Raw genomic sequence first — 27,268 nt, 5'->3', positions numbered from 1 at the left:
CAGAAACAACAATGTCGCAGACCAACATTAGTTTTCAGCAAAGGGTGGTTGGAATATCACTCGAGAGGCACTAAGGAGAACTGCTGCTCCTCCACATCTAGAGAAGCCAGGGCACCACCTCAACTGTGCCCCGTGGTTGCCTCCTTGGTTTGGTGTTGTGGCCGCATCCTACCGGAGGGAAAACTTTAGGGCAGACTCAGAACATGTTGGAGAGATGATGCCTCTCTGTGGGTGGGGGAAGCCGTTTGTATTGACCTTGTAGTCCTAGAGGAGGCTTCAGAGGAGAGGAAAGTCTGGGCTCCAGTCCCTATGTTACCCTCATTCAGAGAGGCTGATAGAGAGGGTGACACAAAAACGTAGGTTGACTCAAACACAAAAACACAAAATACTAACAGGAAGACACACTGAACGCTATCAAAATAAAACAGGAAGTCATGAATACATAACTGGCAACGCGTGACCCTGCTCCCTTACCTGACCTGCGAGAGGGTGGATGGTTAGATGGCAGCAACAGATAGAAGAGGCAAACACCATCAGGCATATACAGCGCCCTCACTGACTGAATATCATTTCAGAAATGTATTCTAACAAGTGACTATGTATTTCAATAAGTATTCTCGGGAAAACACCCTTTTTTTGTACCAACAGCTTTATCATTGGTTATACAGGGACAACGTTGAAGGTACGGTGCCCTTTGTGTCCAGGACTGAAGCAGTTGAAGTGCAGTTCAAAACATGAAAAGTCTTTCCAATAAACTATCAGGAGCAGTCGCTTGCAGTTCAGTACCTCTTCAAACTGTCTGTAATTTATCTACAATTTGAAGTAACAACTCAAGAGTGAGAGTTGTATCCTCTGGCGTTGTGTCTACTGCCAATTAGGTCTGAAGAAAGTGTTCAGGAAGTTGCTCTTTTCATCCTCTGCTGTCCTGAAGCGATCGCTGCCCATTATGATCCGAAATGAAAGCAGATTTCTGGACAGATATATGGCACGAGGCTCTTTTGTCTGGGACTCGGTGCACGTCCTCAAAGAGTGAGTTGGTTTATGGCATAAGTTTGCTTTATAGATAATTGTATCCCGCCTCATCTCTTCAAGAAACATTGCCGGGAAACACACTGCGGCAGAGCCCGGCTGAAGCGTTTGCCTCAGTGACCTTTCATCTGATAAGAGCCGGCGGATGAGATGGGACTTTTACTACTCTCAGCCGCTGCATACGCCTGATTGCATTTTTCACAATCGGCTGCCGAGCTATACGGGCCGTTTTAAAAGCGCATATATCGTCCAGAGAGATGCCACATAGTAAGTGAGGGGAGGACTCCGTCGTCTGTACCTTTGATAGGGTCTGAGTAGGAAAGCTGTTTCTTCATTCATCATGGTCATTGTGCTTTGGCTGCTGTGAAAGAGTGATTTTTCATGTGGCTGTTGGCTGCTCCGTCTGCAACGACCAGATCTCAAATGACTGTGGATTCGTGTGTTGGTTTTGCCGAGGCAGGTTGTAAAGCCACGCTGGTGTTGTGACAGGTGCAGCACGCATACTTTCCTGAGTGATACATCGCTGTGACGATAGTACGCTGAATACGTTCATTTCTACAATATGTTTTTAAAGCACGTTTTTTTAAATTAAACTTGTCGACAAGACAAACTGCATCAATGTGACAGATGTCTATTGTGCCTCTAAAAACGCTGTTGCATGAGTCAGTCACAATTTTGACCTCCGGAGAAGTAAAACCTCGAGACAACTTGGCATCACAACACTGTTCTTCTGTGGCGAATGAAGCGTATTCATGCTGTTCAAGGACATCGTTCTTCGGTACTCGCCATCCTAACTTGCTCAGTGTGCAACTGATGCGTTATCATACTTGCCATCAAATAATGGACACAAGGAGAACCAGCTAAAACATGTATTTATGACGTATAGGTGTGGAATGTCATAAATTTGGTGGCTGAGAAGTGCAAAACACATTTACATTTCAAACAGATTTACAAACTTCTTGAGCAAACTGTGTCTTTCCAAGTTTGCAAATATGTTTTCACAGTTTGTAAATGTGTTTTCAGAGTTTGTAAAGGTGTTTTGAGAATTTGTAAAGGTGTTTCCAGTATATCCAAATTTACAGAACAATCGTACAGAATCGGATGGGACCATATTATGGACATGATTCGAAGCGGTTGCTGGAATGTTCCACTTGCACCAATCGCGAGTGGATCTCCATTGGGATTCAACCAAATGCAGAAAGATGCTCTGTCTGTTTTACAAACTGTAAAAACACACTTACAAACTCAAAAAGAAAAAAAAACTGAAACACATTAACTTGTTTGCAAATTTGTTTGAAATGTAAATGTGTTTCGCTATTTGTAAGTTTGTTCCAAAAGTTTGTGAATTTGCTTCAAAAGTTTTAAAATGTGTTTTGCACTTCTCAGCCACCGTACACAAGTCTGGTTATGACATGTGTAATTACCAGTGAAGCCTGCCGTCCTTTGCTTTCGCATTTCTCTGAATCAACAATGCTTCTTTGTGGTTATCCATGTTTTCCCAGGACAGGAAAGAAATTAAGTTTCATCAGCATCTACCTTAGGGCTTCCTCCTAACATGCCTGCACAATGTCAACTCTCTTCTCTCAATGCGGAACATAAGCTGATCGACACTGAGCCGTTTCCAGTTGCCTCCCCCACTATACTTTGACTTAGACTTAAACTTTCTTTATTGTCATTGCACAAAAACATATCACTATATTATGGCAAATTTCGGTCTAAAAAACAAAACTATATGTCCATAAATAAATAAATATTAGATAAATACTACTCCTGAAGATGTACAAATAAACAGTATTGCAGCTACTGTCTAACATTCAGCAGCCTGACAGCACCAGGAGCGAAACTATTCCGGAATCTGGTGGAAGAGTCTTGAGCAGATATGTTGCATGTATTGCAAGGGTGGATGATGTTATGTGTGGTTCTTGTTGTGGGCTGAACAAAACCTACTTCTATTTTAATTGTTATACAAGTGTCTTTTTCAAGATACAATTTTTAAGCGCACAGGCAAGAAGAGGCAAAATATTAAAAGAATCTTAATAGCAACAACAACTCTGCTCCCCTGACTCATGTTTTTGAGTTGTTTTTTTTGGGTCCAGAATCTCAGCAGCATTGTTTTTCATACTGCGTATTTGAAATCCATTCATTAATCTGACACATAAAAGAGCCTCTGTAAAAAATACCTCTTATAACCTCATCCAATAGAACAGGCTTTCGTCATCATTAGGTCATGCAAAAACTGAGAAAGACAGCGGGAGAAAAGAAGAAAGAGAAAGTGCCACTGGGAAGTGCTGTGTTTCGGCGTGCTGCCTTTCAGTCGTGTGATAGTCTTTCTAACTTCTCGCTGATCTGGTCTTCCTTCATCTGCTGAAAAACAGAAGGCGTGATGGATGACACACCTTCCTTTGCATCCTGGAGGTCAAGACCTACTGCCCGCCTCTAATCCAAATGTTCCCCAGCCCTTCTAACAGAAGTGTGAGCGAACATTGTTCACATCAGCCCCTGCGTCTCGGCTCTTCCTCCTCCTTGCTCTCCGGGGCAGATCAGCAAGCAGCTCATTAATGAGTCTAATTCGAGGCTTCACGCACATATTATCTGTCAATTATAGAAATGACCTCAGCATCTGTGTTGCAGTTGGAATCTGGAAGGAGACTCATTGTGTTTGACACAGTGTTTCTCAATAGATAAGTCAAGTGAAGACCGTCTGTTTCTGCTACACTCTAAGAAAACAGAATTGTTGTGTTGTAAATTTAAGACACTGGAATACTTGAGTACTGCTGGCGCTCATGAGGCCAAAACTATGCTCTCATCCCTGACTTGATTTAAATGTCATACCTGATAAGTTGACATGCTTCAACGATTCAAATTTCAATTCAAATTTCCATTCAAGTTTTTTTTTTTTTTTTTTTTTACACCTTTGGGCCATGAGGATCGCAAGACGCTCAGTTTTAATACAGTAGCCTCGTATGGTGGCAGTAGTGTGTCACTGAATTGACAGCTCAAATCTGTGATGGTTAACAACAATAAAGGAGTTCTTGAAAAGAAAAAAATGATAAAGAAAGTGACGTGGCCCCCCCAACAGTGAAGCAGTTTAAAAAATTAAAAATTATTGCCATAAAAAACATTTTATGGCAATACTTTCATTTACATTTACTTCTATCTTCTTTGGCGTTTTATTGAAATATATTAGTTTTGTTTTATGATATTTAGACATGGTTTTATTATATCTATTTTATTCAGAATTTTATTCTGTTTTTTTCCAATTTTCTCAACAGTTTGCATCAAGTGTAATTTTTTAGTAAATTTGATGAACATGACTTGCACCTGGTTCTGCTGCTGAAAATAAGTATGGAAAACATGGACTTCATTTGACATAAATTGGTCCCTTGTTTTATGTGCGGTGAAACACAAATATGACAAATCAACTACAGCCCTTGTTGTTTTGCGTTTTATGAAGTTTCCCTTCGGTTTTTGTTGTGTTTTCTAACGTGTTCCACATTAGAACCATTATCTCTGTTCACAGCTTATATGTACATCATCATCTTCACCTGACTGTTCTCTGTTCTTCATGTTTAGTCTCAGGCTTCCATGCTGTAACAGAGCAGGGTTGAAGGTTTTCAGTTCCCGGGTAGTTCCCGAGTAGTTCCTGAGTAGTTCCCTGTGGTCAGCCAAGGCTATGATGTTTGACCACGATAGAAGCGTCTGACTTGTGAATTTAATCTCCATCCACCTCAGTATTCTGCCTTAATGAAAGTGGTTTCACGGGGATGAAAGATGATGCATATTTAGCCGTTCACTGCCACTATGATGATGAACCTGAGTGGGCGGATAAATCAAATCTCTATGCAAATTTAGCCGTTTTAATCAGTGGCGAGACACATCATTTTTAAGAGAGAATACGCTATTTGTTGCAAATAGCAGCTTTGGTACCACTTAGCATGAGTTAACCAATGAAAATCTCTTCATTTTTCTTGTACTGGATAGTGGTGCACGGCCCGTCTGATCCCACTCCAGGCTTGCTGGCTTGTCTCTTGCTATATCGATGACAAAACTTCACACAGGTTGTCAGAGAAAAACAATATGGATGAGCCACTTCCCTTAATGGGGTCAGCAGTAGTTACACGTGTCTCCGTGTACATCAGCTCCTGTGGAGGTGACAGCAGCCATGTTGTTTAGATTGGAGCGCTCTTCTCAGTTAATAGTTTTTCTGTGTGGGTCTCGGGAATATTTGTGTGTTGTCTGTGCGTTCTTCAGCTCACTTGTTTGCCTTGAGGCCAACTCAGATGGCTGATTCAGCAGCGCCTCCCCCTCTACTCCCCCCGCTTTGCCCATTTACGAGTGTCCAGGCTGTCACTGTCTGTCTCTAAACACACACCCAAGGGTGGAACTCACCACACACACCCCATTAAACCCACACTGAACAACTTTTTTGTGATCCCTGTTCAGAGGAGCGGGGCCGATAGATTTCTTTGCCTGTGTATGTGTGTGATGTTTATTGTCTTTGCGCTCCAATGCATGAATTTTACAGGGAAAAGATGATGACGCCAAAGTTTTGTCTCTCATCTCTTGTTGAAATTGAATTTCAGATCAGCGTTTTATTACCTCGTAATCACCGATATCTTTGGAACTTATTGCTTTGTAAAACGTGTGTGGAGCTGGTTGGTGGAGGACATATTAATACTGCTGTTCTTATAGCGGAAAGTTTAAATCACAAGCCCACAGAATATATATGTATTGCATCCAGGATTTGACCCTGTAGTGTGCCCAAAGCAGAAGTTGTTGCTGCTGTGTCTAAGGAGTTCAGAGGTCAGTGTAACTCCCTGCTCCCTCAAGTTGATAGTCAACTATATAGAAACTATATTCAAACCACATTTTGCGTAGTGTGGAGTGGATGGTCTTGGAGATCCAGTCCAAGACCAAGATTTTTTGGCCCTGAGATTTAGACCAATGGGAGGCAAGCCCAAGTCCTCACTGAATACAGACGCAGTACTCACCCATTTATTTCTTCCCGCAGAAGAAACAGTAGTCTTTTTTTTTTTTTTTTTTTTTTTAAATATTCGTAGTATGTTCAATACATAGATACTTTACAGGGAAGATGCGTTTATATGTGGATTGTATCAGATGTTGTTGGTCATGTCAAAGAATGATGTAGCACACCCCCATCCAAAACATAAATATATTGCAATTTTTTTTTTCCTAAAATTGTTCATCCCTATTCACTATACAAGCCTCTTCAACAATTTACAATTGTTTTGATTTATTTATTTATTTATTTTTTTGTAGCGACTATTCACACCACTACGTTCAGATGTGTTTGTCAACAATGCAATGTTTGTGGAATAGTCCACTCATGACCGAGACTGGTCGACCATCAAAATAGTCGCTAGTTGCTTTTGAGGTTTCTGCTCAACTACATTCGTGGTAAGAGAGTTAAAGCCAAATTCTTCTGTAAATGTATAACTGGTTATACTTTTACAGCAGTCTTGAGACCTGACCGATCTGATTTCAGTTTTCTTTCCGTGTGTTGTTCTGTGCCTCTTTTCATGGCACTTTGTTGACGTCAAATTTTAGAGAGAGAAGTGAGTGGTTTTTCATGGCAACTGCTGAGTTATTTTGTTAAGTAAAGAACGAACAGACTTCTTTAAACCTCTAGAGAGGAAAATAAGAGAATGTATTCAATCATTTAGAAAGAAAAAAGGTTTTGCATAATGAAACCACTTGACGGGTAACGTAAGGGGATTTCACTAGATAATTAATTTAACTGCATCTTTTATCCGAACCATAAATTGCCAGAGTTGCTGTCTTTAAAGCAGCATTTTCGTCTGTGAACCAGGAGAATAAAAGGCATCACAGTCCATGTGTTGCTCAAGAGTGTTTACTGGATGCCAGCATGTTTTGTTCACAGCGCTCCCCATCTGTCCTACATCTTCCTCCACTCTCTGTAACCGCTTTTTGGTCATTGCGGTCAGGTCTGTGTATTTGTACGCGGCGACGTGTTGACCACCGTTTGTGACTTGACTTCTGGTCATTCAGTTAAGCTTGGCTGTGTCTCCCAGCTTCTGTGAAGGCAGAATAGAGAGGTCTCACAGCTTGCCGCAGCAGCTGGAGGTGATTGTGTGCACTTTTTTTTATCTATATGTGTGAGTACTGGTCTTGTAGAACATAATCAAGTCAACTCTATACGTGACAGTTTTCTCCTTTTTATTCCTTTGCCTGTTCCACCTGAAGTGGTCTTGTACTACTGAGTGTACTTTGACCTGCTAATCTGATCCGTGCTGGTATGAATCAGCAGCAATTGAAACAGCAACATGCAGTATTTCAACGTCTTCTTTCAGAGCCTCATGGCTGTGGGCTGCAGCAACTAGACATTATAGTCACTATACTCAACTATTTATCAAGTCGCCAACGACTTAATTTGTGCACGAGTTTGCACAATCCTCCCTGAGAGGACTAGTGAATAGTGACACCCAAAATACCCAAAGTATGTCAAAGTACAGTGGAAAGTCCATTTCACAATGGACACATCAAACACTAAAGTGAGGTACTTCTGCTGAACCTACCTTTTAAAACTCATTTTGACCAAAAAGTGCAGACTAGTACACCATATACAGTGGTACCTCGGTTCTCGACCACAATCTGTTCCAGGCGGCCGTTCGAGAAACGATTTGTTTGAAATCCGAATCGATTGTTCCCATTACAATGAATGGAAAAAGAAAGAATGCGTTCCAAGCCTTAAAACAGTCTTTTGTAGGAGTGAATGTAGAGTGTTTGCTGCAGGTGCGCTGTTCCTCTATGTGTGTGGCCGCTGCATGTGGGAGGGGTTGCTGAGTGAGTGACGTCTCTCCAGAAGGGAAGAGGTGCCCGGTGCGTGTCCAGCTCTGAATGTGCGCTTCTGTGCAGTTTGGCTGTGACAAAGTCATAAACCAAGTAACTTAGCTCTGTCCCAGACTCGCCTCATCCCTGTCCCAGCTCCAGCCCACAACAGGACATCAAACCCTGGAGTGCGCGCTCCAGCGTACACACACAGTCGAACTCACGCAGTGAAGTCCCTGAACAAGTTAACAGTCTTCACAGAATGCAATGTCAATCTAAATGGTTTGAGGATAAATTCAACTTAAATCATCTTAATGATTGAAATGAGTCCAGTGGTTACAGGTCGCCCAGAAAGAGTTATAGTAAGTTGTTAGATGTTGGTTCTCCTAATAACTAGAGAGCCAGAATGTGATTGGCAACTGTTCAATAAGAAGCCTACCATCACAGAGAATATGATAGAGTTATGTCAAAAAAAAAAAATTGTCGCCTTAACATTATAAAACTTGAAAAACCTGGAGTCTGTGGTGGTTGTTGGTTTTGATATTAATATTATCGGGGCATTACAAATCACCACCAAATTTCAAATTCAGACAACTTTACGTATTAAAAGCCGCTTAAAGTGTCCAGGGTTTGGCTGCTAGTCCTCAAGTTTGACACGTAAAATCCGTTTTTTGTGGAATTGGTTGGTGAAAATTTAGGCACCAACTGACTTTAAGTCACACCAGTTTAGTGTTGACTATTAGAACTGTATTGTGACATTCACTCTTATTACTCCAGAATACATCGCTCTAAATCCACTGGCAAACAATGGCACTCACTTGGTCAAAAACATGACACACCACATTATTATCACATTTGTTTGGGCTCTAGACCTTTATAAATCACGACTTTGCTGGTGTGTTGGAGCACACTTGAGAGCTACAAGTCTAAAAACACAACTCATCTGTGGTGCATAAGCCAGTAAAAATAGGGGTCCTCCACACCCAAGGTGACAATGACTTGAATGTAGCAGAGTCTGTTCTTCATTGTCCTTCATTCACTACTGAAGGCTGTTATAGCAAGTGCAGTCTAGCAACCATTGTAGCAAACCTGCTCTCATGAAATCTCACTGTGTCTATCCCATACAACCCTTACATTTCGACAGATTTAATTCCTCGCTGACTAATTCCCTGAAACAGCTTCTCCGCTCTGAATCAAAATGTCACGCGCTCCACCTGACGATTCACAGTGAACTGTCGCAGCTTTGCGTCGACTCCATCCTCTCCTTCATCCAGGGAAATTGCCAGGAATATGCCCATTAAATTTCAACTCCTTTCCCAGTGGAGTGCAGCAAAATTACAGCTCCCTCCCCGATCAGTGAGCAACTAAAATATTAGACATTTGTCATGGTTATTGCAGTCAGTAAATCCTTCCACACAGTGTACAAACCTCTCAGCCGTGTGTTCTTCTGGGGATATGAGAGTAAATAGATTAGGTTATTGCCTGGATTTAGGTGCAGCGATATCAGCCACAATAATCTTTGTCCTCTGCTATGAACCGCGACTTCCACTAACTGGCGTCAGCAATAACAGCAGAGCTTCATATTGCGCTGTATACCAGGCACTTAAACACACCATAAACTCTCCAGCTTGACTGACAGAGGGCCACCAGCGGGACCATATACACTCCCGGAGGAGGGATTCTAATCTTTACAGTCCTAATGGGAAAGCAAACAAAAATGATTTAATAGCTGTGTTCTAACGTTGAAACAACTTAGCCATGTTTGTTGGGCTTTTTATTTAATCCGTACAGTCAGCTTGTTTTTCTCTTAAGTTGGAACTTTGGAAAGTGAAGAGAGGACGAGGAGTGTGTTGTTTTAGTGAGATGAAAAGCCGAGCTGCTTGTCGTCTGTGCTGATAAGGTCCAACAAGTGTTGGTTATCAAAGAGGCAAACAGAATGTTTGCTTGTTTTTCGCATCAAAAGGAGATGGCAAATTGCATTGCAAGATGCATTGGTTTTCTTTACTAAATCAGGGACAAGAGTCGGGTGTAATACATGTGTTACTATTGAGCCTCAGGAGGCATCAAAAACTATCCAAATGACTGGTGTGTACTAAATATATCTAAATGTTTGTTCTGACTTGGCAACATTTGTAGCGCTACTCTGAGCCGACTTCCCCGCCTCTGAAGTTGCATTCAAAAGTTCACTGTAAAGTTCACTGTCATGGCAGATCAGAGAGGGCTTTACATGAAAAGCTCAGTGAGTCATCAACTCCCAACAAACCACTATGATCTCCATGCCTCCATGTCACTACTTCATTTTGTTGATGAATTTATGCTTCGTTTAATCGCCACCGCTACATACAGTATGAGCTCATAATAGTTAATATGCTGTGACTTGTTGCCAGAGTTCCAATTTTTCAACTTCAGTTCAAGAGACGAATGTCTTGAATATATCGCAGATGATCCAAACTTTTCACCCCAAACAAGTCCCATCCCATCTCCCATGTTGTAGCGCAGAAAATGTGAGTCAGTCTCAGGTTCAAGAGTGAATGTACCTTGGAGCACCCCACCATTCAATTTAATTCAGGGTGTTAGGACACAACATCATCGTTTCTTCTCTCTCACTTTGTGGCGACACCCTCTTTTATTTAAGTCAAAATCACGAAATACTCTGACAGGAATCATAGAACCAACTTGTTACTGTGAAATGTGACTCTGTCCTACCAGCTTTCTTCAGTGATTCCACAGGCCTGTTTGTCAACAACATCAATCCTTAGTAGTCAATGTTGCGATGGATGATGAGATCCACGCTTTCAGAGCTGCTGGGAAGTTTTATCATCCTTCTCCTATAATGCTGCTGCATGTTTACAGTGTCACCCCTTTGTTTAATTCAGGCTTAGTCAATGCCCTTTCATTCATCTGCATAAAAACCACAATACCTCCAAGTGATATGGATAATACTGGAACTGCTGCTGCCAGGTGCACCAGGTGGCATGCACGGCTTTTTCTCCACAAGCAGCGGTTTAGCAACTTATTTCTATTCCAAGAATTATTTCTAACAAGAAAAAAAAAAAGCTGTTATGGAATATTTATCCGTTGTTATTGAACTGTCAAGTGTCAGAATGGTGATGGTTGGACTGTCTGGATTTCACGATGCTTATCTCTCTTTCTTTTTCCCCTTCCTCTCGCAGCATGTCCACCGGGCACTTTCAAGTCCACTCAGGGTCCAGGCCTGTGTCTTCAGTGTCCGCCGAACAGCCGCTCCACAGCTGAGGCTGCCACCATCTGCGTGTGCCGCAACGGCTACTACCGTGGGGACGCCGACCAGCCAGATGAGCCCTGCACCAGTGAGTCTCACTTCTGGATGGCTTCAAGTTCTCCGCATTGCCCATCATCAGAACGGGCGCTTGCACCGAGTCTTTCCATTTTTGGCCATTAATCCTCCTGCCCCAAGTTATTCCACTCTCTTTGGAACGTTCTTTCATGTCCGCTGCCTCTCTGTCCATCATCCCCTCCAGTCCTAATTACTCGGACAGATGCTGCGGTTCCATGCCGCTCCCGCTGTTATCTGTTGGCGATCCAGAAAAGCTCCTCACAGCATCGTAGTTATCTTAAAATGCCTTAGTATGGTCCCCCAAGCTCGCACATGTCTGCCATAAAAGTGCATGGTCAGTGTTTCCAAAGTTTCTTGTGTGAGGAAGTAGTTTGTTTTCAGCGCATTAGATGCGAATATAAGTGATGGAACCTAAACATTGCAGTGCTACCAGACGAAGTGTTTTCATCTACATGGTGCGGCCCCTGAACCGTCTCCAGTTCCATTTTGAAAGGGAGCACAAATGCCCAGAAGGTGCGCAGGAACATATTTCAGCAAGACAGTCTACTCCCCAGCGTATTGATCCACACCTTTAGGCTCCGGCTGTTCCTGAGTTTGGGTTTGCCGTCCCATCGGTGTGCAAGTATATCTCTGGTGATTTAGCAAGAGCTTATTCAAGCATCTGTCTCTGCCTTCGGCGCCGACATTTTCCTCCAGTAATCCTCACAAACGTTCCTAAGTGGATTTTCTCCAACACATCCCACTGGTCTGTGTTTCCAAGTTTCTAAATAGTGGCTCTGTCACTGCCTCGCTGTTTTAATCTTGTTATATCATCTTTGCGATCCTGTTATATGATTCCTACCACCTGCACCGGAGAAGATTATATCATATAGAAATATATCTTATGAATGCAGGTGATTCAGAGGAAATCCACCCAGTAAAACGGCTGAAATTGTCATCGGTTTTGCTGAGAAATGTGCCGTCTTCAGTCTCCGAGGATTTTATTGCAGTGTGTAAAGATATTCTGGAATCTTCTGAGGTCACTGGTGAGACTTTGGTTCTGTCAAGAATGAATGAGATTCTTTTGACCTGATAACCTGGATGCAAGAAAGCTACAACTCGATGAACTTGGGAGACCAAATAGCTGCCCATGTGTTTCCCCAAGACACTGGCATTTTAGCTCTGAGGAAACGTTCCGCGCTTGGCTGTTTCAATAGCTTCAGTGGGCAAAGAAATGCGTTATTTATTTCAACCGAATCACGATCTTTGTTTTGTTTTAGTCGCAGTCAGCAGGGGGAACTAAATTGAAGCGAGCGTCTCAAATAAATTCCACTTGATTTTCTCTTTTAAAAACATCAACCACCTCGTTTCACTCCATAAACAGAAGTCCAATTCTCTTCAGTTTGTGTCACGCGGCAGCATGTTCAAAGCCTTTCGCCGATGGAGGAGAAACCGCTGAGCTTGAAGTTGAGTGTGGATCCCAGCAGGGGGGACCTCTGAGATCATCCTAATAAGATTTTTTTTTTTTTTTTTAAATAAATGCGGCGGTCCTGATAAGAGACTCATCTATAGAAGCTTTGAATGAGGCCAGTGTGCAGCAGCAGAAGCAGTCCTGAGTCCTCACTGTCTTCCAGATCATTCTTAGTTTGCTGATAGATTGTTCTGTAGCCGACTCTGCCAGCAGGGGGCTTCACACCACACCTCCCCACCCCTTTATTAACACTCTGGAATATGCAGAAGCGTGGGATGCATCTCAGACGATGTATCCACCTTCAGTTTTGCTTTCATCCCAGTCATGTTCCTAACTCTTGCGTGGCACAGCTGGGACCATTCGGAGATTGGCTTGTCGTTCTTTTTGTCGTGAATGTGGACGTATTTGCCTGAATAAAGCAACATTTTTACATGTGAGAAGAGGTGTGTTGGGGTCTGGTATAAAGAGCTGGCAGAATTCTTGGGTGTGGGAGTCTGTGATCGAGAGGTATGAATTCCAGTAGCTGGTGAGCGACGCAGGTTATCGATTAAAATATACAAAAATAGAACGAAAGATGGTTATTACTAGCATACGACACCTGAAGGGAGTAAAAGTGGGCCTCTCATGAAACACAGTCTGTCACTTGCACATCGATGTTTCTGAATGACAGCGCAAGGTTATCAGTTCTTCTCATTCTTCCCATCAGTTCATGCTCTTATCTTGCATTGCCAGTCTTTTCTTTGTCTTTCTGTACGTTTCATTTGTCGACCACCCCCATCCAACCGGTCCCCCTCTCAGCAAAATATCATCTTGTAGTCAGCCGCTTACAACCCACCTCCACCCCAGCTCCTGTTCAATGGAAGTCATTGTGCTCCACATTTGCTATTCAATTTCTATTTCTGTAAAACCTCTATCGCCTCGTATTTTCTCCCTCAAACACCAAGTGAGAAGAATAATATGCGCAAAATGTTCAGTGTTACTCAGCTCAAGCTAATCCAAAAACCTCCAGGGGGAATTGCTGAACTGTTTTTTTTTTTTACATATGTGTTGTGGTAGAAAACAAACAGCTGTTTTCTACACGATGATGAATGCCAATTATATCGCTTTCTTGCTCAGTCAAAAATGAAATATATGAAGGAAAGCAGCTTGAGTTTTGTAGTTTACATTTGCGTTGTTTATACGTGTAAAACCGGCCGCACCCTCCCGGCACAATTCTAACCACAGATTCCTAAATCCTCTGTGCCTTAAAAGCACCAGGCCTTGTCTTCTCTCATGTGCCTCCTGCAAACCCACACAACCCCGTCTTTCATTCTTCCCGCTCCTCTCACTGTGATCGGAATCTCCACACAAGGACCTTGTGTTTGCCCCCGAAGGCATGTTTCGCATGATCTAAACAAACTCTTTTGAGAGGAGAGACACCCGCCGCCGCCGCCATTCCAAGTCTGGATGAGTAAATAATGTGCATGAGTGTTTATTTGAGACACAGCGACGCTCTTAATAGTCACAGTCGGAGGAGAGAACTTTGCTCCTTAAGAGGCTCGTGTTTTATCTCTCCAAGAAGCAGCGAAGCTATCAGTGGGTAATCAGACATGATGTGGGAGTCAGAAAGTCACTTTGATTTTATTCTGAGCTGCCAGTGGTGGAAGACTACTGGTACATTACACCTCGAAGACAAAGGCCTGAACGCAAGTTATAACAGTGTGTATGCAATCCTTGCTGTTTAAAGTGTCTTGAAACTCAGCGACTGAGCCAAAATTATATAACAATGCAGAGAAGGATGCTTCCTTTTTGTAGGGATATAAGCTTTTTTAATTCACTCGCAGAGGGTTTAAGGTGGTATGAGGTGGACCTTGATACCCTACGAGTGAAAATAAAGGTTTGAAAATAATGTTAGCGCTGTCGTTGCCGTCGCGTGTCACAACATACAGTCCACCACTGGTCAAGTTCAATAAAACTGTGCTTGTTCACTCCGACTGTGAGTGTGTTGGTGGATGACGTGCACAGCGAGCAGAAAGTTTCCAATACGATCTCATCGCATCGGGCGATAACCAACACGTTTTAATCCTTCATGGTCTAATACTGTCATATTGCATGTACGGAATGGAAGACCATTTCAATTTGAGATTTGCAAACAGTTTAAATCGTCCCACTTTCTTTTTCCCACTAAAAACCTGAGCGTCTTTACCTCTGCCAAGTCTACCTCTGCATCCTGTCTTTGGGTCCACCTACTGTCCCAAAAAGCTCCCTTTTGACTCAAGTGGTGACAGAGCAATCCGCCTCCCCTGCACTCTCCTCTTCACCGACTTTCATTTCTGTCCATCACTCTGGATGACTAGTGCCAAATTTTCCCTGCCTCAACTTCCTCAACTCCACTCTTGCTCCCACCTCCCTTTCACTCACACACATAGTCTGTCATCCTGTAACTTTCATTCAGCTATTCCTTAACCTCATCTTTAGTCTCACTACAAATCACTTCAGGGTTCTCTCCAGTGCTTTAGCTGTCGATGCTGGGATTTCACTCCCTACAGTGTAATCTTTCCACCACAGGAGTAGTTTTACGCTGTGTTTATCAATATGCATTCAAGTGCGACCTGCAGTCGCCCCAAGAAAGATCCTGCGCAGACCCCGGCGCCATATAATCTGCAAACATCATAGTCCAAGGAAACTCGTCCCTGATGTACTCACCTTGAGTCACTCTTGTCCCAATACATGTTTTGTACTTCCGTCATTTACTTCTCTGATGCTCCCATGTTCCTGACACACAACCTGTTCTTTGGTAAGGCTAGAACTTCCGTGAAGATTTTCGGACATTTCAACATTCGTGCTTCACTCTTCCTCTCATATATGGATATTTGAAAAATGGACATACTCCTATGAAAAAAAAAAAAAAAACAAGTCTGTGTGTAAAGTAGAGTAGGCATCACCTTCAGCGTTGTGAAATGAGAGGCAGCATAGTGGCAACTCTTTTGACTTGTGGACTGCTGGCTGTATCTCCAATGACCAAAACACCTGCCTCCTTTTCTCTGCAGGTGTCCCCTCCAGCCCACGGAACGTCATCTCCATCGTCAACGAAACCTCCGTGATCCTGGAGTGGCATTCTCCCAGGGAGACGGGCGGCCGCGATGACGTGGTCTACAACATCGTGTGCAAGAAGTGCCGGGCCGACCGTCGCTCCTGCTCCCACTGCGACGACAACGTGGACTTTGTGCCGCGACAGCTTGGCCTGACGGAGACCAGGGTGTTCATCAGCAACCTGTTGGCTCACACGCTGTACAGCTTTGAGATCCAGGCGGTGAACGGCGTCAGCAACAAGAGTCCGTACACTGCGCAGCATGTCTCGATTGACATCACCACCAACCAGGCTGGTAAGACTTGGCTCATGAAGTGCAGAAAATAACATTATCTCTACTAGTTCAGCTAAGGCTTACGACTGTAAGACAGTAAGACGCTTCTAAAGCTTCATTCTTTGCCTTCATTTTTGCTTTCTTTGAAAAGTAAACTGTCTGTTCTGAGTACCTTACAGTGTCCATGAATGTGAAACGCACAGATGTCGGAGAAGTTACTGAAGTTTAGTTGTCAAACTCAAGGCCTTTTGATACCGACTGGGAAGTGTTCACATCTGAGCCACAGTTTTCAACGGGACAAACAAAATGTACCGTCTCTCGTTTCTTTGATGCGTATTTATAGTTCAGCACCGGTGATGGAAATAGCCGTGGTTTACATATCTCTTGGATATTTCAGTCCTTCTCTTGTGGTTATAGGTAATCATACCTCGATAAACAACACGAGTCATTTCTAAACCCCCTCTTTTCATGTCTGCTGTGCTGCTTTGTTGTTGTCCTCCGTATAATCAGACACGGTTTCTTTGTTGGAAACAGCGGTGCACACGGAGTCTTTTCTTCGCTCCACAGAGGTTTTTGTTGTGCATCAGACCTCTGGATTGTAAAGCAGCTCCTCGAACGGTGTGAGGGCGCTATACCACGGGGTCACGTAGGTTTGAGTGTCACTAAAAGTTGGGTCCTAGTCGCTGGTATGTTGGACAAAACAAAACCAACTTTTGGACTGAAATGTGGTCACTTCAGAAGAGATCAGGTGAAAGAAACAAATAATATAATATAAAATATAATATCATATATATTAAATGAATATATATATATATATATATATGTGTGTGTGTGTGTGTGTGTGTGTGTGTGTGTGTATATGTATATATATATATATATATATATATATATATATATATATATATATATATATATATATATATATACACAAGTATTAAGTATTATAAAATACTTTATTTATTCATTTATAGACGCATTGGTGTTTCAATGGAGTTAAAATGTTTTCCATCCCTGTGTATTCAATGTGGCTCACCTGTCATTTTGTGCCAGTTGTTCAGGAATGTTAAACACAAACATGTTAAATTTGACATACTTACACATATACATACTTAGAGACATCTGTTGAACTGTCTTTCAGAAGTCATGTTTCACTGATCGAGACAGGAAGTTGCAAGCGATTGTTAGCGTTTTTTGTCAGCCGAAATAATTCCAGCACCTTGTCAAAGCGTCATAATGTGAAAAAAACAATGAGGTATCAATAGTTAAAATTCGAAGTCTATAAAATCCTTCGCATCATAATACAGTCGAAATCCCTGACTGGGGTTTGTCTGCGACAACATGATAGATTTGGGGTCGTAAGGAGAACGCTAACACACAAATGTTCAAGGTAAAATACAGCCACCTGAGGCAAAAAGTAGCTTTCATCGCTGTCTTTTCATCATCAGCCTCATGACCGTCTCTCTTGGATTTTTGCCTGTAATGGATCTGAGCCTGGCTGGAGAAAATGACCTTCATCCTGTTTTCTTTTTTTTTTTTTTTTTTGTCCTTTTTCGTGCTGGAGCATGGGCCTCTTTCTGTCTGACCCTAATGATGCACAGGTAGAATACACTGTAGGTGCCGCTGTAGGAGCAGATGCTTGTTTAGGTTATTTGACACATTCTGTGGCTCCAATTATTTCATACCACACACTGACCTTCCAATATCAGGACAAATGCATCTGATGGAGTCCAGTGTGTCGTTTTTACATATGAAAGTCCAAACATTTTTGAAGAGAAATGGCACCGAACAGAGCGGCTGACTTGTCAGTTACAATTCAACGTTGTCACAGGGAAAAGGAGAGTGCTCCTTCTCCCGACTTTTTTGTGCCAGTTGGAGACTGTCACACTGTCACAAGAAGAAAATGAGGAAGTAAATAGGTCTGATTATGGTGGTGGCCTAATGGTCTCCATTTGACAGGATAATAGCAGCCTTGACAGATGGCTACAGAAGAAGCAATGGTCTATTGTTGAAGTCTCCCTCTGTAATGAGGTGTCTGCCAGTGATCTGCCAGGCCGATGTCCGGTTCTGTGTGGCCCGATGCTGCAAGGTACTGGACTGAAAAAACAGGTCCATAATAATGAGTTTCATTACATCGAATATCACACTCTCAAATGAAAGAGACAACGGCGAAACATCCATCTCATATTTTCTACATGTATTTCTAGGTCTGACTCCTTCTCTATCTTCCTTCTGCTGCAACTACTGCACTAGTTTTCTAATATTTGTCTGCGAAATGAAGAGTTTCCTTTGGGAGCTTCTGAATTGAAAAAAAAAAAAAAGTTGCCTCAGCCAGCCTTTGCTTCTCCCCATGAAAACGCAGCAGCAGAAGTGAGCTGCCCAGGCTCTCTATAAATACTAATAACGTTGAGGAAACTTGTGTAATATCTCTCCAAGAAACATTTGGCCACACCATGATGTAATAACCTGTAAACACGGGTTGACTTTACGCCTAAAAATGAAGCACATTCTTGTTGGTTCAGACCATATCTGAGGAAAAAAAGGTCGATAAATGATTTATCATTCTGCTCTTATGTTAGATCTTTCCTGCTTAGTGCCGAAGTGTCGATATGATACAGATGATACAGGAAGAGTGAGAAGGTCTAGAGCTGACACTTATTTGTGCTTCAACAGTTATTACCGCCAGTCACCAGATTAGCGGAGGCTATGTATTAAAGGTCTGTTCATTGCTTCCGCTGTAAACATCCTAAACATACTGACATTTGTCTGTGTCACGTTGTCTCCTCTCAATACACAATTCAACACCAACACAGCACAAAACAACTGAATAGCAACATCCTATTGAACATCACTCAATAAAAACAGTGTCAATACACAGCAGGAGAAGAGCTCTAAACATACGTATCGGGGGGTCCATCCCGCAGCTTGGGCCACTGCAGAACAGTGCCCCTTGGGGAAAAGATGTGAGGAAAAGATGCCTTTCATGGATTGCCTGAGCTACTATGCTCAAGGGGCACTTTTTCCAAAGCCCCCAAGCTGTATGTAAAGAAATGGAAGCTCCAAAATACAAGGATTTATCCTTCATAGGTCATATGTTGTAATCCACTCTGGACACTCTCTTACTCAATAGTAGTAATAGTAGTAGTAGTACATAAAAAAAATAAGTTTGCCTGTACTAAGAGGTATGGGGTAGTGCCTTAGCGCCCCCTATTGACCAGCCTGCACTGACTGCAGGGCGATAATGCCGTGTGAAAATCAGAATATTTGTGGAAATGAGCGGCGTCGGTTGAGGTTTCTGCCTCTTTAGTTGCTTAATTTTGTGATATGAATGGGTTTATTGTTGATAATTGAAGATGAACTTGAAGGGAATTTCATGCTCCTCATTTCCGATTTTCTGGAGCACAGAACTCCTCCGCCTGAGTTTGTCTTTTGGGCTCCTTAAAGCTTCGCCATTCATTTGTGAATGAGGGGTAATATTCGCGGTCTACCTCATGGCATAGCAGTTTCTCTGTGAAATATTTGTCGGAATAAGAAGTCATACTGACAACTGCTGCTTCTGTTGCTCACCATTTCAACCCCACGACTGTTGAAACGTCTGCGTTTGAGACTTTCCAGATCCACTTTCATTTTGTTTCTGACTGAAATTCATCATCTCACGGTCTCGGATGTACTCGTCCTTTTCTTCGCAAACGTTTCCCTTTAGAACGCCAAAGACGTTGCAAATATATCATCAAAAAAATGACTCAATTCTCAGCAACTTCACTTGTTTCCCAAGTGCCAGTCCACGACAACCATGACGTTTTTTTTTTTACTTCGCTGAGACTTGAATCTCTCCAGAAACTTGACAAGGAAGAAAGTTGAGCAGAGTGGAAGGGTTGCTGAGGACAATAAGAGGACGGAGCAACCAGAGTGAGGAGGAAGTTGAAGGGATTTGGTCTGAATCACTGAAGAGGCGATATAATTGCCCCGGATCCCTTCACATGTCTGTGGTAGAAAGCACTGATCAATAGTTGGATTTAGCATTTCATTCACGGTCTGTTCCCTTCACACACACTGGAGGAGTTGTCCACACTGAGGGGAAATAGTTTGCAGACTTTCATATTATTCATATTTTTTTTTTTTTGCTGAGGAAATGTTCTTTAGCGACTTAGTATCCGGTTTAATAGAACTTATCTTAGGTCTGATCCCGATCATAACTGTGACCTTAACTTCAAATCGACATCATAACTGCTCCAGTATTTTTCCACAAACTTTTTCTGATCTATCTCCATTTGAACCTGAATCCCGAGCCAAGCCTTCCTTCTGACCGCAGAATAACAGGCATCTCCACAAACAACTCGTCTCCATGTGGCTGGATCGGGCCACAGAGCCACAGAAACGTAAACATCTGCGTCTTTAGCCTTTTATGGAGTCAGTGTTCTGAAAAAGCAATACACAATGCCCAAACAGCCAGATGGGGAAAACAGAAAATCAGACGACATGTTTGGCAAACATGTCGTGGGTTTTCAAGATAACAATCATCCCGCTTTTTTTTTCCATTTTTCAGTCGGGCCAACAAGTTATATTTGGCCTGTATCAGCGCCGGGTGTCCGGGGGTTTCATCATGCTTATAGTTTGGCGCACGCTCTTCCTTGTCGATGTGTCCACAGAACTACAAAGTGAAATACCGTCGTTGAATTTCAGCGCTTTGGCTTAAGCTCACCGTCTTCACGTCGGCAAATAAAAGACCAGAGTCATGCCTTGAGCTTCATGTAACAGTCATGCACACATGCTGTGATTTAAAGAATAATTCCAGCCATGGTTACTCGACAGAAATCCCCGGCGCTGAACTGATCCCTCTTCGTGACGTTTGAGAGAGGCCCATTACCATGTAGTCATGGCTGGCTTGGCCCGCTGAGCCCGGGATCATACGGAGGGTTCTAGTTAAACCAATGACTTTGACAGAGCAGCAGAACATGCCTATGTACTGCTCTTCTCATCTGAGACACTGAGGCCTTATTAAGGGGCTGCAGGGTTCACTGGAGAGCCAGGAACATGCAGTGAAGACCACAAAAGCCCACAAGAGAAGGAACAAGTTGCCTTGTGTGCCGCAGAGCCATAAATGCATACATGTGTAGCTCTGTACCAGGGCCAAAACTAAGTGGATTGGATCCTGGTGTCAACTCAGCTAGAGTAGGTTTCTGCGAAAGTTCGTGCTGCAGACTTCCTTGGCTAATATGATGGCTTTACCAGGAACAGGATCAGGAGAAGCAGAGTCACATTCCGATCAACAATAGTTCATCAACTTTCCGTTATTTTGCTAACCTGCTCCGATGTTGAACTATCGGGGTGTTTCTCTCGTGTCCTTGTCTCCAGTAAGGCAACAGCCTGGAGTTGGTGGGGAGCCCCAGGGGCCACTTGAAGGTCAACTAGGACAGAACGTTTTCTCAATAATTCATCCTCATGTTATTTTCCTCTGACTCATGCATGTTTATTTGAATCCTCACAAGACCACAGTTCACCGTTCAAGCTAAAGGGCTCATTCTCCAAAACCAGCCAAACTGTTTGCGTGAGTGTTGCGTGTTACGCAAATATAGATATTAATACTTTTTTTAATTCATACTTTTCAGTCATTTTTACCAATTGCACTTCCTCCATGTCCAGCGTGGAATTGTATTCAAATTTATTTGAACACATTTTAACACATTTGTTCCTGTTTAAACCAAAGTTTGATGCTGAAACTATACTGTATAATTTACGACTAGAAGACCATTACATTCTATTACTGAATACAGGTTAAGTGACATCACAGAACATGGATGACATTACTTCAACCCATACAGGAGCTAGAGGCACAAGCTGGTGAATTCCCACACTATTGGTATTGTCTGTATTTAATTGTGTTGTTGTCGACTGTTAAATGAAGAAACTTTTAAACAGAGTTTTATTACCCTCCAAAACCCCCAATTTCCACTGAATGCAGAGGCGTCCTGGAGTGGAGCGGAATTGCATCGAGAGCACTATAAAAGGACATGTCATCTGCATACGCTTTGAGCTGTAGGTCACTCACAATACAATAATGGTGCAGCATTTATGATGGACTCTGCTCAAAATTTAGGTGTCAGTGGCAGTACTCAACTTGTAGCAGTACTGCTACAGAGAGTAGGATCATAGAACAGCCATGTATTTGAAACAGTGGAGGCGCTACACCGCTGCGTTGCTTCTGTGTTTGGCAGAAATTGAATGGTAATGGAGGACATTTTATGCCGCAAATAGAGTACATCTTATCCATAACACCCAAGATTTTATGTTTTGTTTTTTTTTTATTTATTTTATTAGGAGAAATAGCACTAGTTCTATAGGAAAACCTGCTTATCAGTACTCATACTTGAGTAGTCATTGCCTTTCTCAATCTTTTAAGTCAGACATGTAATAGAACTGAAAGTAGAAATGACTGTTAAGGTTAAAAAAACAGTTTCATTGTAGCGAAAGGTTTAAAAAAGAGAGAAAAACTTATTTATTTTTGCACCTATTTTTTTATTTTTATCTTTTCTTGTTCCATTTCTCACTCTTTGGCTCGATCTGTCTCAGCCAGAAAGTGGGAGGCTGTGACTTTGATTAATGGTGAGCCAAGCTCTGCATTAAAAGCCAGGGGCAGCAAGTAGGGCCAGATAAAAGTGGAGCACAGGAGCAAGGAAGGGGAGGATGTCGCGAGGAGAGAGGAGTGCAGTCACCGATCACTGTCAGCATCATCGTCCCTGGGTGACAGTGGGGGGGGGGACGGCGGTGCTTCATTGGGCTGAACCCCAGCCTGATACAGGCATGACACATTGTCTCTGACAAGCTCTTCACAGCCAGACTTCTGGGACACACATGCGCTGTCTTCTGCTTCTGCTGTGGGTTTTTGCTTGGAAACACGGTGGCTGTCTCGCTAACGGATGACATGAGGAAAGGTTCCCGTAATATCCTGAGGAATTGAAAACAACTTTTCGTGTCCTTCACTGAGAATCCAATGCTTTATGTATTCATGATGAAGATAGTTCAATGATTTAGAGCGAGATGAACGGGTGTGTTCCTCGCTGTGATTCTTGAAAGGGGAGCTCTTTTTTGGGTCAGGGGTCAGTATCTTCGGAAACCCCTCCATCTCTGCCTTTTTTTTTTTCTTTCTACCGCAAGATTTTGTGTGCAGAGTGCAGCTCCCCTGGGTCGGCCTGGAACAGAGTGAGCCTGTGGCAGGTAATTGATAATGCGTCCTGAGCAGGCCCGGCCCCGGTCAGTGGAGCGTGAAGCAGTCTAAGAGCCTGGAGAGCGCAGAGGTGAGGCTCAGCCCTCACACTCTGTCTCTCCTGTGTGAGGAGGAAGGGAGGGCGGGGGGTGAGGGAGGTGAGCCTGGGGAGCCAGACCATCCATTCAGCTGCAGGATAAACACACTGAGTTGACTCATACCAAGTGATTTACATTAATAGTGTCGATATGGTGAGCTCCACTTCATATCCATTACGTGTGGAGCATTCTCTGAGAACAGGCAGGACAAAGGTGAAACTGTCAATCACTACAAATGCAAATTATTGGGTACCAACGCAATATGGCACCATTATCTGTTTTTTTGACCCAATAATACAGTACGGTTTTTGTGAGTTTCACGATTTATCTTAACTTTTGAATGCAGTTGCAGTTCGATGTTTTTGGTACAAATGTCGGCCGTGGTTGGTGAGCCTTTGCTCTTGGTTGTCTTAGTCTGAGCTTGACCTTGGGGGAAAAAAAAAGTGATTTATTTCAGCCATATTGCGACAGGACACCACAACGAAGGAGTCAACCACTTTTGAGGGCCTGTTTATGCTTTCCTCTCGTACGAAATTGTGCCGTCCGTTTCAAATGTTACGGTCACTGCTCGCATGCCTCCGTGCATTCTTTATGTTGGTGTTGGTGTTTACTATTATAGTCGCCGGGGGAGCAGCCCAGAATCAAAAGCTTAGGATCATGTGGGAATGTGAAGCTTGACAATGTACCTCATGCACAAAAGAGGAAAACAGAGGCAGCGTTATAGGAGGCAGTAGTCGGAGAGGACCTTAGATATTTCACAACTGGAGGACGGAGAATTTCCACCGTCTTCTTCGTGTCTCATTGGATCAGGCCTGGCCAACCCATTGCTCCCAATGAAAAATGTCAAAATATTGTTCAAAGACTTGCGTTTAACTTTGAAACATCAGCAATAAACGTCACCACACATGCTCCCCCCCGTGGTCCTAAGACTTGGACCATCATCAGATCCACGGTCAACACGATTTAACATGACTTAGTTCCACGTTTCACTTTGTCATTCCCTAAACTAAACGTATGGCATTCACCTATTGATCGTGGTGAAGTCTGTTTAATACAGTGGAGTGAAGATGAGACGCTCCAGTCTGCAGCGTTGCTCACACACACAGACCGTTCCCACGTTATCGGCGGCATGAGCTACGTAAAAAATATACAAGTAAAATAAACGGCGCACACATTTCTATCTACACCACTTCATATTTCGACAAGGATCACAGTAAAACGTATGAATTAAAAAAATAAATTTCAACATTTCAGTTTTTAATTTGCAGCATTTAAAATTAGAAAATTTAAGTCTATGTTTTGCTACGTAGATTTAAATTGAAAACAAACAAAAAAAAAACACTCAGGACTAACCCACAGTCATATCGCATTGACATATCCGGCATGAGAACTGTGATCGAATAATATGGCAACATTGTTGGGAGATTTCCACCATGGCATCCTGGGTTCCATCATGAAAAAAAGGCCAGTTCATCCATCCTTTGGATCACGGGAGTTGTTTAGTAGATTGAGCGGGAAGTTGCTCTGTTGTGTCGCAGTGTTTTTCTTGTTGTTGTTGCACTGTTTTCACAGAACCTCTTTTTTGGTCTCCACCCCTGGAAGTTTGATCACTTTCTCATGTTGAATTTCGCAGCAGATTTCTGTGAAGACTCTTATCAGGTGGAAGTGCCTGGTTCAGATGGACTGTCTCTTTGTTGCCAAAGTCAGAGGATGTTAGCAGGACAACACAGCCGAACTTTCATTGCTGCGCCATGCAGAGCGCTTGTGGAACCAGCAATCCCGGCGTATGAATTGGATAATTTAAGGGGGACTGCTGCTGTTTACCTCTTGAATGCTGTTATTCAGAAAGCTGGCAAGTGGAAAGCAGGTGGAGAAATGGCTCGGGCTTCAGAGCGACGCGGCGGAAAGCCAAGTGGCTGATCAGCATTAAAATACGCAGCCCTGGCTTTTCGGTGCCTCTATTTGAGCCGCAGACATGGAGGCGGAGCCTTATTTCCATTCCCTGCAAAGGTTTAATCAAACGCATTCTTAAGTCCATAAATAAGTCTGATGATGATTTATGAAAATGATGTATCGCTGTATTCACACTCTGCAGTTGGAGCGTCACCTTGAGGGAGCGCCGCGTTGAATGGGAGCATTTTGGCACTTTCCAGCGTGTTTTTTTTTTTTTTTTTTTTTTTCAGATTGATGTAAATAGATGTCATGTTCTGTTTATTAAATCATGCTCTGAAGCCCACTTCATGAATACTTTAGGCTTGCTTTTTAGTAAACCGGGTTTTCTCTCGGAAAAATGTCGAAGCGAAATGGTGCCACATTTACTGAGCAGTCGGCCTTTTCTTTTATTAATTGAGCAATTGAAGGCAAATGGAAAGCGACGTGGTGAGAGTGAAGAAAGAGTGTTTCTGCTGCTGGTATTTTGGCTCTTGTCTTTCTATAATCATGAATCAATACTTTTTATTGTGCGCATGTGTCCACAGAATTAGGGCAACACTGGAGGTAGATCCTTGTTAGCGCCTGTTATATTATATTTTAATGTTCTCTGTTCAAGTTTTTTCTCACATTTCTCACATTTTATGATGCTCACTACAATACAAACAGGCATTTCAGTTGTTGGTTTATATTCAAAACACCTGGTTTAGTTGTCATTATATTATTCGGTTATGTTTTTTGGATTTTATTCTTTATTTTTCCCTACTTCAAATGTCACAACCACATCTACATATACTGCTACTACATACAGATACGACTACTACTTCTGCTAGTGCCATTGCACTACTACTTCTACTACTACAGCTGCTGTTACTTATACTACTATTGCTACCGTAACTACAACTACAGCAACTGTTGCAACTGATGCTTTTCCGAGTGCTGCTGCTCTTTCTACTACTACTTTTGCTACTACTGCTGCTTCTAGTACTACTACTCCTACAACTACTACTACTAATACTAATAATAATACTATGGAAAGCTGTTTGGCCATGAATTCAACATCAGTCTAGTTTTACTCTCACACTGGTGCGTAAAAAAGGTGCATGAGCAAAACTTTATTATGTTTACTATTTGTTCTAGTACAACAACAAAATGTTCACTAGCATCACGGGTAGACAGTTTTTGGTTCACTCACACTACTAGTTCTAACACTAGCACTACTAGTTCTAACCCTGCTGTTGCAGTACTAGTAGACCCAATTCATTTTTGTTTTTCCCTTCCCATTTATTAGCATATAAGCGTTGCTAGTGGCACAACTACGTGTTTTTGGGTTCACCAGTAGAGAAATATGTCGACTTGTGAAGATTTTTAGCTCTGCCAGCAATACACCCCACACTTTTTGCTTTACTTGTAAGGTGTACTTCCGCACTAGTCAAGTACTAGTACTCAAAAATGTAGTATGCGTGGAGATAAAACATGGCTGATATCACCTATGTCGAATTTATGACCAATTTGCTTTCCATAGACTACCACCACTACTACTACTACTAATAATAATAATAATAATAATTGCAATAATATTAATGTATATTATTATAAATCTTATAATAACTGTTTTGATCACTATAATTCCTTATAGTTTCATATATCATGACATAGTTTTGATGTTGCAAATATGCTCAAATCCAAGTAATGAAATGGTACATTTTCCAGCATCTTTGCTTTTAGTGTGGCAAGTGTTATTGATCCAGTATATAGACTTTCTTAGAAAAACCTTCACTTCCATTGAGGAGACGCAGCAATCCTCGGTGGCCAAGTATTTGACATTTAAGAAGCTGTCAGCTTCCGCTCCGATTACATATTATCACGACAAATAGATGCAGAAAAAAACAGTGTGTATCGACGCTGGGGAAATTTACTTTTCTACCGAGGGAAAGCTCTGTAGTATTGAACGACTGTCAACAGTGACAAGACATCCGTGAATGTGTAAATGTCAACAGGAAAGAAGGGCGACGAGGTATAATGGGGGGGAAAAAAGATTTGGCGTTGACTGTCTAACTGCATGTGACGCTCAAGGTGACCATTGCTCAG

The 27,268-nt window shown here is 42.5% G+C and overlaps 1 protein-coding gene across 4 annotated transcripts in view; it reads left to right on the top strand.

Moving 5' to 3' along the window:
* The window catches only part of LOC128770085 (ephrin type-B receptor 1-B), a 199,485-nt gene that overhangs the window by 115,678 nt on the left and 56,539 nt on the right, over positions 1-27,268 (top strand). For all 4 annotated transcript variants that reach the window (XM_053884337.1, XM_053884336.1, XM_053884339.1 and 1 more), the window contains exons 4-5: positions 11,013-11,168; positions 15,635-15,970. In XM_053884337.1, the coding sequence (XP_053740312.1) occupies positions 11,013-11,168; positions 15,635-15,970 (492 nt within the window). The remainder of the gene's footprint in view (positions 1-11,012; positions 11,169-15,634; positions 15,971-27,268) is intronic.

This window comes from Synchiropus splendidus, chromosome 13, assembly GCF_027744825.2.
Source record: "Synchiropus splendidus isolate RoL2022-P1 chromosome 13, RoL_Sspl_1.0, whole genome shotgun sequence".
NCBI lineage: Eukaryota > Metazoa > Chordata > Actinopteri > Syngnathiformes > Callionymidae > Synchiropus > Synchiropus splendidus.
Note: the sequence above shows the minus strand (reverse complement) of the source record. Positions and strands in the feature narration are given on the sequence as shown.